The sequence below is a fragment of the Rhinolophus sinicus genome, chromosome 5 (genome assembly GCF_057876585.1).
Source record: "Rhinolophus sinicus isolate RSI-liver-muscle chromosome 5, RSI-T2T, whole genome shotgun sequence".
NCBI classification, from domain to species: domain Eukaryota; kingdom Metazoa; phylum Chordata; class Mammalia; order Chiroptera; family Rhinolophidae; genus Rhinolophus; species Rhinolophus sinicus.
Genome location: NC_142505.1, coordinates 11,536,082 through 11,552,840, shown reverse-complemented (window position 1 = coordinate 11,552,840; position 16,759 = coordinate 11,536,082). Strand labels below are relative to the sequence as shown.

Below are 16,759 nucleotides of genomic sequence, written 5' to 3'. Positions count from 1 at the left end.
GCACTTAATGCCACAGACTTGTACACTTACCGGTTAAAATGGTAAGTTTTATGTTACCTACATTTATTTTTAAAAATAAAATTGTGCCATACATAGCACCACAGACACACACAACATAATTACTAATACAGTTCCAAATGGGAAAATAAAACTTTTAGAAGAAAATGTAACAGACCGTCTTGATGTTGGAGTAGATAAACTTTTCTTAAGACAAAAAGCACAAATCATAGATTGATAAATTTAGCTACATTAAAATTAAGAACTTCTATTTATCAACAGTCACTGTAAAGAAAATGAGAAGTCCAACCACAAATTTGAAAGTATCTATGACATATATGAACAAAAGATTAATACCCAGATTACATAAAAATTCCTATGGATGGATTGCCATGACATCTGTAATTATTTTCAAACAGTTCAGAAAATAAACGAATGAATAAATAAATAACACGTACACATATGGATATATATATATATATATATATATATATATATATATATACACATATATTACAACAAAGGCAAAATGCTAAGAACTTGAATCTAGGTAATAGAAATAAAGGTGATCATTATAGTTTTCTTTCCTCTTCTAATATTTGAAACATTTTATAACAATAGGTTGGAGTGGGGTGTGCAGAAATCCCACATAACAATGGAAAAAAATGGTTTTCTAAAGAGGAAACCAAAAAACCCTAAATAGAAAAAGATGGTCATCCTCATTAGTAATCTGGAAAATGCACATTAAAACTATAATGAGAAACCATTTAATGCCCATGAGATTGACAAAAATTTGATATACATGTTCCAGACGACGCGGGTTAATGGGTGCTCTATGCCCTTCAGGTGAGAATCTCTCTCTCTCTCTCTCTCTCTCTCTGTCTCTGTCTCTGTCTCTGTCTCTGTCTCTGTCTCTGTCTCTCTCACCCAGGTATTCAGGTATATTCCAATTAACAACATACTAACACACTACAAATTGGTATAAATGAGCTATTGTTTGCACAATCAGCGTGTATCAACCTTGGCCTAACTTTGAGCAAAAGAATTAAGTCTCCAGAGAATTAAGGTGCCATTCCATTTGTATAAAGTTCAGCCTTAAGAACCAATCAGTGAAATACTTAGCAATTCAAAGATGAAAACATGATAAATAAAAATTTAAAACAAAACAAACAAAACAAAAAAAACTTGGGAATAACAGTCACCAAAGTCAGAATAGTGGCTATTCCTTGAAAGAAAGAATAAGTTCAATCCAAGAGGGACAGAGAGGAATCCTCGAAGCTACCAGTCCTCTTTTTTTCTGAGAGTGAGTGTGTGAGAGGTGAGCTTTTACCCGCACAGACATTTCATATATTCTTCTGTATATGACATACATTTCAAAAGAAAAGAACCTACACTCAGAAATACCAGTAGGTGCTGGGAAAATAGTTTTCTACATGGAAAAAAGTTTTTTAATTGTTGAAGATAAAAGGCTTAAAATTATTTACCTTCAACTACGTCCTGAACGCATTTGACATATACACAAAAGAACTGCTACGACTGAATTATTTTCGTAAGGACAGGAATATTTTTTAGGTGGAATAATCACCCCTAATTTATCGGTGTCATAGTGACAATCCTAGTGTGTATGCTGCCAAAACACACAGTAACTGTTTTTCAAATAGCATAAAATCTTCATAAATTAGAGAGTTCTGGACTTACCTCCCTATTTATGAAAAATATGCAAGACTTGCCATACATACAAAGAACAATAAAAGACGAATATGTTACTAAACTATAAAACAATGTCTTTATTTTACAATAACAATACACATAGATATCAAACATTATTCTTCATATTATGTACACAATGAAAAATATGGGAGGGGTAGGGAGAATACATTTAATAAAGGATACAACTTCGTGGACTAGGATTAATAATCTCTAGGAGGCATTAATCTAAATTACAAAAATTGAAAATACAAAGTTTTAAAAATTTCTTTTACACTGTTAAAAGAATTCCTAGAAGACACGTTTCTCCTTTGAGTTCCTCTATTTTGTTCTTTTGCATTTATTTACTTGACATATTCCACTTTATGTTTGTGTCTAATCTCCCACAATAGATGGGATGTGAGTGCGGATAGAAATGTCACCTTCATCTGTGAGTCCCCAAGTGTGCTTAGCTTGAGGCCTTGAATGACAGACCCATGCATGTCTTTTGACGATAGATAATGACTTGATTCTCCTATTATTGATAAAGTACAGTTTACGGCTTCATTCATATCCCATAATGACAAGTGACTTCGTATAAACCCTACAGGCTAGAAAGTGTTCAGACTTCATTTTGGGATCACTAGGAGAAAACCTTGCAGAGCATTCTACGCTTGGAACATTATTCCATTACCAGGTAGTAATAAACTCAAAAGAAAGATGTTTATTGTGACATATTTTTTCATTCCTTAAGGAATGTGTTTAGCCTATGGCTTTGCCTTGGGTGAAACAATGTCAAATGGTTTAAAGAGAACAGAAAATGCCAACCTTTTAGGTCAGTTACTAAAATCCTTTCTGTAGTTTCACATAGCAGCTACACATACCAATTGGTTGGTTGGCCAGCTGGCTGGTCTACAGTCATTAACAGCGGCATGAGGAGGGATGCGAATAAAATGAAAAATCACATTACATAATAAATGCTACTGAATATTAAAGCCAATGGAGACAAGTGGAAGCTTCCCTATTTCTGAACCGCAAAATAGCAACCTGACAAGGTAACCATGGGCTTCTGAGGCTTCCAGAAAATTCTCTGCAGACATCTCACTTACCAAACTGGGGTAGCGAGAACTTTCAAAGTGGGAAAGGATTAAGAATATGTTATTAAAAGCTACTTATGCTGTTTGTATTTGCTATCATCTTTTAAAAGCAAAGCATTTTAAAAAGTGAATGAGAAAGCTAGTTCATTTTTACACCTGCTCCGCTGTAGGTCACTTGTAGGGTGGCTTGTCGGGATTATTTAAATTCAGGAGCAATACCTGGCTGACACGCGCCTGCACTGCTGCAGGCTAGAGCCCTCGCACAGCGCCTGAAGGGTTATTACAATTGGAGTCTACAGAGGACGACAAAGGAGCCTTACCCCTTCCCGAAGGCACCTCATTAGCACTGTGTACGTAGCCAAGGGAACGGCCCAGCATTCTCTAGGGTTCTTTTCTTTTTCTTCCTAAAATGAAGTGGAAGGGAAAGTGGTGAAGCTAACAGCACAAAGATATTTAACCCATTCAAGAAAAAGGCACAGTTTCAAATGCACCAACTACCTAAAACTTCCTGATATTCTATCTAAAGTCCTATTTATTACCTGACAATTATGATCTGGTTAGAGGTTTCGTCCTGCATTGCACATACGGGTTCTGCTCCTATTTTTCACTATGTTATATATTATGTTGCTAAGATCCCCTCATCACAAGCTGGATGAAGAGAACTGAAAAATAACAACATGATCTGGTCGATGAACACTCTACTGGTAACTGCAGACGATAATCCAGATACTCCTACCTAAACGGTATCCTATTATCTGGAATGCTTTGAAAGGCACAGAATACACAGTCTGAGTAGTATCTCAGGATAATCCATACACACAAAAGGCACTGTTTAGCTAGTAAGACAATGTGCTGGGTAAAAATAAGCAATTATCATTAGCAGGAACACTGATTTTAATGACATCAGCAATAAATCTCTCACAGAAGAAGCAAATTAAGGTCATAACCACAAGAACCCTCCTGCCACATAGCAACTAAAATCACAAAATGATCAGGTACCACTCAGAAAGGTAAAACATAATTTCTATAAAAGCAAAACAACTTAGGTTCTGTTTAAAGAAATATTTCGTTAAGATTGTCCAAATGCTAGAACCAGTACCTGCATTTTATACCAGTGAAGAGAATTGTAACGCATGAACAGTGTACCCTGAATCACAGAATTCCACGTCCGGTCATAAGCGAGACATCATCCCAAGCTGCTCTAGCTCGAAAATCGCTAACTAACGCAGCACCCAATTAAACTTCCAAACACACCTTTCTTCCCCTCCAGCTCACTTATTCAGAACGTCTGCCACCTTTCCTTAACCTCAGAGACCTCAGAGCCTCCTGCCCCCCACCACACACCCCTTTGCTTTCCCCCAATCTATTACCTACCCTCCCTCCCAGCCACGTAAAGAGTCCCTGGTCTACCAGTTAATCACTCCTGCCAGAAGCCTGAACCCTTCATGCCACTCAGCCAGTGGGCTCTCTCTAGTCCTTTTTCTTGGACCATGGCTACATTCATTCAGCCTTACTGACTTTCTCTTTCCTGAAACACCCTCTTCTCTCTCCTAATTTGCTCCTACTTCACTTCCTCTCACTCAGGTTCTCAGATGTCTCTCTTACCATGCTCCAGTCTATTCTCTATCTTTTTGGCATTTAAATCAGGTGACATCATTACCCTTCTTTAAAGCCTTCATGACTTCCCCTGGCTCTTAGGACCAAGAGGAAAACACACGACTTGGCCAAGAGCCCTTCAGGACCAGATCCCTGCCAGCCTCTCCAGCCTTGCCTCCTCGCTCACTCCCCCCACCCCCCGTCCTACTGGCCTGGTGCAGTTTCCACATGAAAAAAGCACCTACTGTGTGCCAGGAACTCTTCTAAACAATAGCCACACCGCCATGAACAAGACAAATAAATGTTCTGCATCGACAGTGCTTAGTGGGGACAGAGATTTAAAAAGAAGTCAACAAATGAGTCAAGATAGCAATGATGAGTGTGGTATAAAGAAACCCACATCAGCGTCAGCATAAGGGGTTAGAGGAAGACTGTAGCCTGGAAAAGGCTCTCTGAAGGGATCCATTTGAACAGAGAGAAAATGCAAACCTCTGGGGGGTGGGGGGAGGGGACCCTGCAAGCCTGAGGAACAGCCAGTGTAGAGGTGTGGAGGCGGGAATGGCATGGTGGGTTCAAGGGCCTGCGGGGAGGTCAGTGTGGCTGGAAGGAGTATGCTAGGAGGAGGGGAGTAAGGTCATGTGAGCACTGGGTGGCAGCTCACACGCCCTGAAGGCACCTGGAGGGATTTACGACAAAGACCGAGAAGTGCTGAGAGGCTCTGGGGAGTGACAATGTCATCTCTCACAGGTTTGTGGCAGGCTCACTCTGCCTGACGTCTGGAAAACAGACTCGTTCGGACACAAGAGCGAGGCAAGAAAAGTGTCTGGGAGTTTCTACAACAGGTCAGGGGAGAGATGATGATGGGCTGGGCAAAAAGGGACAACTTGAGAATACTGGACTCAAGGTGGGAGGCATCCTCGACAAAAGTAAGAGAAAACACATGAACTATAACTATACACACATTGCTTCATGACGTCCTCTGCAGAACCACACTCTGGTCTTCTGTCCTCAAGCCTGTACCCTTGGGATGTTATCAGAGCACCAACAGGACATAATATCCTATCACCTCAGGTCAGTCTCACTAGGTCAGTACTGACTTGCGATTTTAAGGTTGATATACGTTCAAAGTGACAATTCCACAAAAGCGCTCATCTCATGAAAGTTATTAAAGTTCGTGGGCCCAGGGACAGAATTTCCTTTGCTGGTTTGCTATCGTTAAGACATGGTCAAATGTCATGGCCTAAGACATAGGCTTCCCTGGTACCAAGGAAAATGATTCTCTAAATCTATTTTCAGAAACAAACAGGAGTATGATTCTGTATGGTTCCATTTATGTAAGAGTCTAGAAAGTGCAAACTTGTCTATAAGACAGAAGCAAGTCAGTGGTTGCTGGGGGCAGGAAAAAGGCAGGAAGGAAGAATTACAGAGGGTGCTGGGGAAACTACTGGAGGTAATAGAAATGTTCATTGTATTGATTGTATACCTGTGATGGCTTCACAGGTAAACACATATGAGGTCAATTAAGTTCACAAACTCATCCTAGAAAAAGTGCTACATACCTCACTGCTGAATATCACTACGGTCACCTCTGAAGTACTCCCCTTAGCAAGCTATGCACCGATGCCAGTGCCTAGTCCACCTGTCAAAGCAATTTTGGAACTCTTTTTCTGGGATGGCCATCAGAACTGTCATCGTATTACAGTTGATGTCCTGAAGGTCATTAAAATGTCTTCCTTTCAAACAACCAAAATGTCCTTCAATAGATGAATGGATAAAGAAGCTGTGGTATATATACACAATGGAGTACTATTTGGCGGTAAGAAAAGACAAAATAGGACCATTTGTAACAACATGGATGGATCTTGAGATTATAATGCTAAGCGAAATAAGTCAGACAGAAAAAGCAGAGAACCATATGATTTCACTGATATGTGGTATACAAACCAAAAACAACAAAAGAACAAGACAATCAAATGAGAAACAAAAATTCATAGACACAGACAATAGTTTAGTGGTTACCAGAGGGTAAGGGGGGTGGGGGGTGGGAGATGAGGGTAAGGGGGATCAAATATATGGTGATGGAAGGAGAACAATGGGATTTATAGATGATGTAATACAGAATTGTACACCTGAAATCTATGTAACTTTACTAACAACTGTCACCCCAATAAACTTTAATTAAAAAAAAAAATGTCTTCCTTTCAGTATTTTCTTTCTCTTTGGGTAAAGAAAGAATTCATTGGGGGCAGATCAGGGGAGTAAGGAGGGTGTTCTAATACAGGTATTTGTTTACTGGCTAAAAACTCCCTCACAGACAGTGTGGTATGAACTGGTGCATCATCGTGATGCAAGAGCCATGAACAGTTGGCGAAAAGTTCAGGTCGTCTAACTTTTTCACACAGCCTTTTCAGCACTTCCAAATAGTAAACTTGGTTAGCTGTTTGTCCAGTTGGTACAAATTCATAATAATCCCTCTGATATCAAAAAAAGATTAGCAACATCGTTGCACCAAGTTCGCGAACTTAATTGTCAGACCTCATATATCAAAATTGATCAAATGTAATCATTAAACATGTGCAGTTTATTGTATGCCAGTTATGCCTCAATTAAGTTGGGACAAAGGTAAAAAATTTTTTAAAAATAGAACCAAAAAAAATATTTAGACCAGATTCATACCCCTGCTAAGATGGCAGACTAGGTACCTGACCACTCTTCTAAGGAAAGCAACTATTAGGTTGGTGCAAAAGTAGCTGCGGTTTAAAAGATTAAAAATAATTGCAAAAACCGCAATTACTTTTGCACCAACCTAATAGTTTTGTTGTAACATCCTTAAAATGCATCAGAGATCAAATCATCCCCCAAAAAACTGCAAGGAAAACAGCCTCGCACAAAACTTGGCATACACGAGAATGTTCCACTACAAGAAGAGGGAGAGAGGGAGGAAAGGAGTACTGATAAGAAATACATCCATATTAATTAAGAAACAGCTCCAGAGTGTGTATCTCCATACACTATGCTTAATAGGACGTAACTATTAAGTTAAATAAGCAAGTTGTAAATGACACAAAAGAATCTACATTTCTATTTGCTCATATGTACAAAAGTGACTTTATAAATATAAGTAAGGACATAGTTATAATGGTTATTCATTAGGGAACTAGGCAGATGGGGGACAAAAATAGGACAGAGACTTTTCCCAGTATACCTTTCTTTACCTCCTAGTTTTCTAGCTTCATGAATATGTCGTCTCTTCAAAACAGAAAATTACCCAAGAGTAAATTCAACCAAATATAGATGTCCAAAAGCTTTATGAATAGAAGTAACTTTAATGAAAATATTTTGAAAAATATAAATATATGGAAATGTCATTGTTTGTGCCCTGGAGGACAAAATACCATAAATATACCAATACTTTCCTAATTGACTGATACATAGATTCATTACAATTCCAAATATGCACTGGAAGACTCAAAATAATAACGATAATAGTACTTCCCAAATTGATATGTGCAGCCAATGCAATTTTTTAAAAAATGATTTACAGAATTGAACAAGCTGATTCTAAAATTTATACTGACATGCAAAGAGCCGGGAACAGCCAAGACATTTCTGAAAGGGACGAATAAGGAGAGCTATGCTGTACCAGCTATCAATACTAATTATGGAGCTAAATGGCTTCAAATACTTGTGTTTTATAACAATTATGGTAGTTGGCCTTAAAATGATGATTGTCCAGAAAGTCAATTTAATTTACATACTAAGGATACTCAGCTTACTTAACATTTAAGAAAGTTCTACAAACAAAACATCAGACTTGTAATGAGAGAACTTCTTGATTCACTTATAACTTATGGTACTTACTGAAAACTCTCAAATGAAATGACTAACTCATAATTTATCAATATCTATTCAATAATACTCTAAAAAATTTCACTAATGAAACATGCAATTTTCCTTTGTTGAATTCAATACTCCTTCCATACTCCTTCCAACAAATAATTAGTCAAATTCTGCAATCACCAATTCTCATGGCCATGTAAAGAGCTATATTTGCACAAAGTGGTGTTTTAAACTGAAATAGAGCTTTTATGCTGGGAGAAGCAAAGGCCGACTTCCTCTTGCCTAAAGGAGTCAAAGATGGCTGCAACCTAGGAAGTAGTTTGGACTTTCGGTCCATAGGTTTTAAAATGTGACCTGAGATTCTCCTACACTTTAAAGTTAAAAAAAAAAAAAAAAAAAAAAAGAGGCACTGGGAGAGAAGAAGATGACTGACAGAGAGACTGACAGGGAGAGAGAGACAGATGGACACTGTTCGTCTCTCTCGTCCAGAAGTGAAATTTCTCCTAAGTTCCTAAGGCATGCTCCAAGAGGCAAAGTCAAAACACTTTTAGAGGATATTAATATTTGTCAGCCTGATACGTCAGAACATGTCAAAGAGCAATAGAGTCAACCAGACAGTCTCACCTGGACAGCTACAAGATAGATCAGCTCCCCGAGGGTTGGTAAAAGGCACTGTTTTAATTTGCTGTTCCTGAAGTTTTCCCTAATTAATTCAGTTAAGAGAGTAATTGCCTGAAAAGAGAAAAAAAGAAAGTATTATTTCATATGTATCTCTTAGTTCTTTAATCTATATGCAAAAGGCAAGACACTCTACAAAATTCACCACCCATTTTTAAGAACTAGTTTTCAAATTATTTTCCAACATATGGTCCTTATTCCTGATAAAGGTAAAAATCTATCCAGTGAAATAAACTCTCGTCCACATAGCACTTATCAGTTACCAAGCAGTTTCACGTATCACTGATGCTGTGAGGCACCGGTTGCTCTGTCTTTAGACAGAAACTGGGGCTGCGAGAGGTCCAGCAGCTCCCCATCCAGTTTGCTGAAATGGCCAAGAGCTGAACACAGACCTTAGCAGGCCAGATCCCTAGTAGGATCCAGCACACCCCGGTTTGAAAAATTCTTACATTGCATTACGCTTTTAAAGGATTCCTTTGAAAATCTGAGAGGAGAAATACTCTACCAAAGTTTCAACGTAATCCACTTTGAAATTCAGCAGCATATTTTATCAGATCTAGTTAATTTCCTAGGAGTCGTGCTAAGAAAATCATATACTCTCATTGCCAGAATTCATACACTAGAACACGGGTTAATCAAATCACAGTGTGACCATGAGGTAGAGCACAGTGTCTGTTTCGAATGGTACAGAAAGAATGGCCCATTCTGAGACTGGAAAATAACGTACACAAGGTCGTGTGGGAGCACTGCTCTAAAACAGTGTGACTCAAAGTCACAGACAGGACTGTTGCTTACCATCAACAAAGACGTAAGTATGAAAATTGAAAAGAAGCATTTGAAAACTTCCAGAGCAATTTGACAGTGATCACTGGTCTCATTTTACAAACAAGAGTGCGGAGGGAATGGAGCTGCACGGGGGGCAGCTGCACAGTAGTTATGCACTGGAGGCACGTTTGGTGACATGGTATTTTTTTACATGGCTTCATTGTTATAACTTACATACAACACACTGCATATATTTAAAGTGTACAATTAGAAACATTTGATACATGTACATCTGTGAAATCATCACCACAATCCAGATAGCAAGGTGGAACCATGCTGTGGAACACTGTTGCACAATAAAAAGGAACAAACTGCTGACACATGCCACAACCTGGATGAATCTCCAGAGAACTGTGCTAAATGAAAAAAGCCAGTCCCAAAAGGTTACATACCATACGATGCCATTTCTACAACAGTCTCAAAATGACAAAAATATAGAAATGGAGAACAGATTGGCAGTTGCCAGGGGTGGGAGCGCAGGGGAGGACACATGACAGAGGGAAGTAGGCATGGTTACGAAAGGGCAGTATAAGGGATCCTTGTGGTGATAAAGCTGTTCTGTGCCTTCACGGTTTGGATGTCGATATCCTGGCTGTAATACTGTAGTGAAGTCCTCCATTGGGGAAAACTGGAGAAGTACACTAAGTACCTCTCTGCATTATTTCTTACAACCTCATGTGAATCTACAATTAGTATTTCAAAATAAAAGGTGTATTTTTTTTTTAAGTAAACCTCATACTAAATTCAAAATCCAGATCTAGCTTTCAGCTTCACAAAGTTAGTGACAGGAATTTACAACATTTCTCCATTTTATAATCTACTGGCTTTTTGTGCCAGTCAGTATGCATCACTGAAAATTAAAAAAAAAAAAAAAACACATTTTAATGCTGCAGATCCTTAAAGAAATAAAACTGTCTGAACTGCCCCCAGCATAATAGAAATTGCTTTGGAGCTCAGTGTCTTATAAATAGACACACATCAGATAATCTATGCTAATAATGCCACAGCAATCTGACATCTCACTTGCAAAGTTAACTTTAGATAGCATTAAACAGCACACAACAGATAACGTTTCTCTGCAATGTTATTTGTATAGATTTCCCACTGATTTTTAAAATTTAAAGAAGTATTAATATTAAAATGGAAAACTATAAGAATAATAAACAAGTATGCCACATAAATGACAAATATCAAAGAGAAAAATAAGTTTTTGTTGAGCTAGGTGCACCGACATTCGAATACTAAACAGAACCAAAAAAGTAAAATAGATTTGTTTAGTTCTTCTTCAAACTCAGAAATCCAAGTAATATTTGGATGTTGTTCTCATGCATCTTTTGCTATAGTCTATAAAATTTTACCTGGCCTTCTAACATTCAAACTAGATGAGGGTAAAAGGGATCAAATATATGGTGATGGAAGGAGAACTGACTCTGGGTGGTGAACACACAATATGATATACAGATGATGTACTACAGAATTGTACACCTGAAACCTATGTATGTAACTTTACTAACAATTGTCACCCCAATAAACTTCAACTTTAAAAAAAAGATATAAAAATAGGATATTCAAGTATTATGCTATGGTGTGCATTTTTTTGAAAAACCTAAGTAAAGGAAAATGGGGGGGAGGGGTTTGGGGTCTTATTTCTACTGTCAGTATGCTTTGAGGCATATCTACTCCATCACTGGTTCTATTACCCTAATGAAAACTACCCTCCTGCAACCACAGGTATGACTGGTGGGGTGATTACTACAAATAATTTAAGATTGTACCACTTTTTCCTAAACTACTTTGAAACCAAAACCCATTTTCTATAATAACAGCCTTGACAAGGTTGAGCCAGGCCTCTTGGCTTTATCTGAAGCCATCAGATTGATATTAAAAGGTTGACCGTGCTTCAGTTTCACGTATCCGGGACTGAGAGTCTCTTAAGTCAAAGGCAGAAAGACAGGAAGATGATGAATTAAGGAGACTACCAATGCATGGAAGTTCTGCAGTTATAACACTAACATTCTGATACTTGCACAAATATAATTGGCTTGTTCTTGACCCTCAAAATGTGGTTTTTAAACATCCACGTTGATGGGTCTACAACGAAGAACTACAAAGAGAAAGTGAATTAAAGTCCAAATCTAGACAGTATCTGGCATTTCCTATTCAGTCAGTGTTTTACTGGACCACAGGGACATTTTCTAAGCAGTGTGTAACTACTTCCAATGGGAGAGAGTGCAGCAGTCATCTCATCAACGTAAGCTTTAAACTAGACCCTGGTCCACATTCTTCCATTCCCTTGCAGTAAGACGCATTCTACAACCTCAAATGAACAGAGAATTCTGAGGGATACCACTTTGCCCGGGCTTGTTCTGCCTGAGAACAACACTTTCATTGTCCCAAACATAACCAGGGCACATAGAATAAGAGCATTATAAGCTTCAATAATCCTTTCTTAAATTCTATTTGTATGAAATCTGAGATCCCTTGGGATCTTGTATTTCTGATGAAGCCTTGGCAAGTAAAATCACATCCGCAGACTTGAAACTTCAAGCCCTCATTTCCACAAGTGTTGGTTAAAAACGTGAGACAGAGAGAGAAAACGGAATCCAGACAGATAAGGGAAGTCCCACGATGCCGGAAGACAAAGATGGCAAACCTGCGGAAGGATATACAGTCTTGTCCGGTATTTAATAACTAAAAATGTTATTGCAATGTCGCAGCGCTGTCTATAAGAAGTTTCCCCGGTGACATCTTGACATCAAACTGTTAACATCCTCTTCTGTGGACATAGTCTTTAATCTCTAATTCTCTGCATGTTCACTGGGTGACTGTACTCAAACCGGCGCCTGTAATCAGCGTCTAACTCCTAAAACTAGACAATCGTGGAGAGGAAGTAAGGACTGCTACCTCGTCGGCTCCCTGTTGAGGCCTAAACATAAACAGCCTATAAACTGATGGACTCCTTCTCTCAAAGATAATGAACTGTCAGGAAAAGCGGAGAAAATGCATAAGTAGATTTCTTATCCAGACTTTTACGGTCACATCAAAAATTTGGAAGCACTAGGTACAAAAACTTGATCAACTTCCTGAGTCGCTTGTTTAATTAGAGATCAACAAATTTAACTGCAAAAGAAATTTGTCATTTTTTGGTCATCCAGTCCCTCTTCCTAACGCCATTCAACTTCCTTTGGGGGAAATACCTTTCCAGTACAGTGCTTAGTCTGTGGGGTGACAAAACAGGCATCCTTGCCCTCCAACTATAGAACGTGAAAGGGTCCCTGGCTCCCTTCAGAAACATCTTCCTCCCATAGTCTGGAGCCGTCAAGGGCAGGGCCACAGCCTAAACTCAGCCAGCAACAAACTCAGCCTAAACTCAGCTCAAACATCTGAGCACTGACTCAGGGACACAGAATAAAGGAACAGCCGGAGTTCACTCATTCATTCTAGCAGTGGCCCCAAGCAAGGGTCCAAGAGGGCTTCTAAAGCTGCCAGGTCCTGACTGTTCCAAACCTCCTCTTGGAGCCTCTGACCTTGCCCATTGCCTCCTAATAAACACCCTTTATGCTTAAGGAAGGCAGAGTCAGACTACAAAAGTAGTAGACAGTACTTGTGTTGTCCAGTTCCCTTCCCTTCCTAGACACACAAAAACATTTCCCAGCTCCCTTGGATTGACTAGGTACAGGCAATCAGCTGAAAGTAGAAATGATATATGTATACCTGCGTGCAATTTTTAATACTCTCTTCCCCGTCCCAAGTTACTTTGAAAGCATCACGCTGGATGGAGATGCCATCCAGCCTGGATGGAGATGTCATCCAGACTGGACAGAAGCAGCCTGGAATGCTGAGGTCATCTGCCCTCAGCATTACTTAGCCTCTGAGATTTTGATGGTTTTCATTACCACGATATAAGTTAGCCAATCCTGAGGCAGAACCCTAATCATTCAATTCAAGGAGACCATTCTATCTATACATAGTAATGAAGGAGTTTTCATACGTTAAAATAGTCACTAACAAAACAATCAGCAAACCATTACACCCATATCTTAGGGTAGAAGAAGATCATTCATGAGCAGCTAAGATCTGCCGTCAACATTTATGTCACGGATCTGACACCAGGGCTGCAAAGCCCCAATCACCAGAAAAGCAGTGAATGAAAACTATACTGATAAATCTTGCCACTCAGATTAATTTAAGAAATTGGATGTCAAATTGCAATAAATCTGTAGTCCAGAACCAGATTAATCATTTAAATTATTTTTTCCATTTCTGATGGATGGCAGACAAGATATCCTGACTATTCCTTTTATTGAAAATGACAAAAAATGCTGGCTAAAATATTTTTAAATATCTTTATAAAATGCAAAGCTAAACTGACAAGAAATTAAGGGAGACCTCAAAGACCAAAAATAGAGAGAAAAGAGGAAAACAAAGAAACAGGGAAGCACACAAGATAATTTAACCCTTGGGGGCATGTGCTGAATCTTGTTGACCTTGAAATAACCTTTTGAAATGGAACAAGAGACAAATCCTAGGGCCTGCCTATGGTGTGATATCAAACAGGAGACCATTCACATTCAGTTGGGATCCCTGGGATCCCGAGGATGCACGAATAAGAAATGAATCAGCCTGCAAGAAAGCTTCTCTTCCCTGAGAATCAAACCAAGTCTCACAAGCAGGTCTGCAGCTCACATTCTCATTTCCTCTCACCCGGGAATTTGCTAGGCTGACCAGTGGAAACATGGCCTTAATAATGCTCTATAACTAATGAAGTCAAACGCTAGGGGTTCCCCCTAACACCCTGTAGAGCAGTGGTTCACAAATTTTAGTGTGCTTCATAATCACTGAAGAATTTGTAAAAAAAAAAAAAAAAGAAAAGAAAAGAAAAACACACACAGATTGCTGGGCTCCACCCTCCGAGTTTCTCATTCGGTAGGTCTGGGTGGGGCCTGGGAATTTGTCTGTCTAACAAGTTGCCAAGTGATGTTGAAGGTCTAGGACAACATCTGAAATCACTACTGTGGGATTCAATGTTGTCCACATGTTGGAATCACTTGCGCAGCTTTAAAAACTACATAAACCTGCTTTAAAAACTACAGAAACCACACACCCCAGAGATTCTGGTTTAATTGGTCTGGGGTATAGCATGGACATCAAAATTTTTAAAGCCCCCAGGGAATTTTAATGTGCTGCCAAGGTTAAGAACCACTGCTACAGAGAACAGAGACTGAATGCTCAGGAAATTGGAAACGTGGGAATGGTTCTAGAAAGTTCAACCTGTCCCAACCGCCCCTCCCAGGTGGGCCTGAAAAAATATGCCTGGCGAAGGGAGGGTGTGGGGTTGTGGGGGGCGGTGAACCCCAGCCTCTTTGAGAAGCTGAGGTGGCCGTCCTTTACAAGCCAGAAATGACAGTGGAAAATACTGACAATGGAATTGGATTCTCTGGTCACATTGGGAATAATGGGATTCCAGAAGAGACCAATGGCAGCATTTAAGTGCAAACACAGGTAGACCCAGAGTCCCAGGGCAATCTGGAGATCCGAGTATTCCAACCCACCAGAATCCAAGACAATGGTAAACTGACCATGAAATTAGCCTACTAAATTGATGCTTGACATATGGTAAGAAAATTTCTAGGTTTATTGGACAGAAACCTACCAAGAGTCCCTGTATGAAGGATTCACAGCCTTGTATCCCAATCCCACACCCAAGCTACTTCAAAGACCCAGAGCTCTTTGACGAAGCTGGAGGTCCCTTTGAAAGGGAGCCCTACAAAGTGCCCACAGGTGAGTGCTGTGAATCTTGCCCAACACTTTCCTTCCTGAGAGTGTCCTCAGTCACTTACCACATGACTGAGCACTGGGGAAAGGGAAATACCCAGACCGTTGAAAGTTATTCGATACTGGCTCTGAACTTAGGCTGATCTCTGGAGACCTAAGATGCCACTATACTCCAGTAGTCAGACGGGTTGCTCATCAAGGTCGGTGCTACATGGAGTCTTAGCCAAATACATCTCACATCTGTCCAGTGCGCCCATGGACCCATCCTTGGTTATTTTCCTCATCCGAGAACATACAGCGAGAAAAGATACACTAGTAACTGGCAGGATTCCCACAATGGATCGCTGACCAGTGGATTGAGGACTACTGAGAGTTGCAAGGGCCAAAGTGGAAGTCCTGGAACTAGAACATCTGCCCTGCCTGCCCACCCAATGACAGGAAACCAAAAGCAAACCATATCGAAGGGGCTCAATAATTAGGGATCAGTGCCACTAAAGCCAAGAGGTCCAGGGGCTGTGATTCCGACCACATCCCATTCAACTGCCCTGTTAGGTCAGTGCAGAAGGCACACACATCCTAAGGAATTACTACAGATTATTGCAAATTTAACATGGCAATGATACCTATTAGAGCTACAGTTTCAGATGGGGCATCTTTACTGTATCAAATCAATACAGCCCTTGGCACCTGGTATGCTTTCTTTTCCATTCCAGTCAGTAAATAAAGCAGAAGCAGTTTCTACTTGCTGAATTGCTCCTAAATCAAGTCATCTGCTCTGGCATAATACAATCCAGAGGGCCACTGCTCATCTTGATAATCTGTAGGACATCACACTGTTTCATTAGATTGATAACATTATGCTAACTGGACCTGGTAAGCAGCGCCGTAATGTGCACGCCAGAGGGGAGGAGATTCATCCTGCAAAAATTCACAGGCTATTACATGTGTGACGTTCCTAGGAGTTCGGTGGTCTTGGGCCATGTGATGATATTCCTTCTAAAGTGAAAGAGAAGTTGCTGCTCCTTGCCTTACCCGCCAGGATAAGGAGGTGCAATGATTGGCGAGCCGGTCTGGATGTTAAAGGCTCCCACCCACTTACTGATCATTTACTGGTAACGCTGCCAGTTTTGAGAGGGGCCCAATAAGGGGTCTATGGCAGGTCCCAGCTGAAGTACAAGCTGCTCTGCCAGTCGGGTCTTAAGACCCAGCAGACCGAATGCTGTTGGAACTGACTGTGGCAAATAGGAATGCCACATAAAGCCTAT

At 39.9% G+C, this 16,759-nt stretch overlaps 1 protein-coding gene across 3 annotated transcripts in view; it reads right to left on the bottom strand.

The window, feature by feature from the left end:
- The window catches only part of ULK4 (unc-51 like kinase 4), a 406,057-nt gene that overhangs the window by 322,996 nt on the left and 66,302 nt on the right, over nucleotides 1-16,759 (bottom strand). For all 3 annotated transcript variants that reach the window (XR_016021270.1, XM_088798237.1, XM_088798238.1), the window contains exons 18-19: nucleotides 8,841-8,948; nucleotides 3,101-3,184 (exon numbers count right to left, since the gene is read on the bottom strand). Coding sequence is in view for 2 of the 3 variants with exons in the window: in XM_088798237.1 (XP_088654363.1) it covers nucleotides 3,101-3,184; nucleotides 8,841-8,948 (192 nt within the window). In the remaining variant the exon portion in view is untranslated. The remainder of the gene's footprint in view (nucleotides 1-3,100; nucleotides 3,185-8,840; nucleotides 8,949-16,759) is intronic.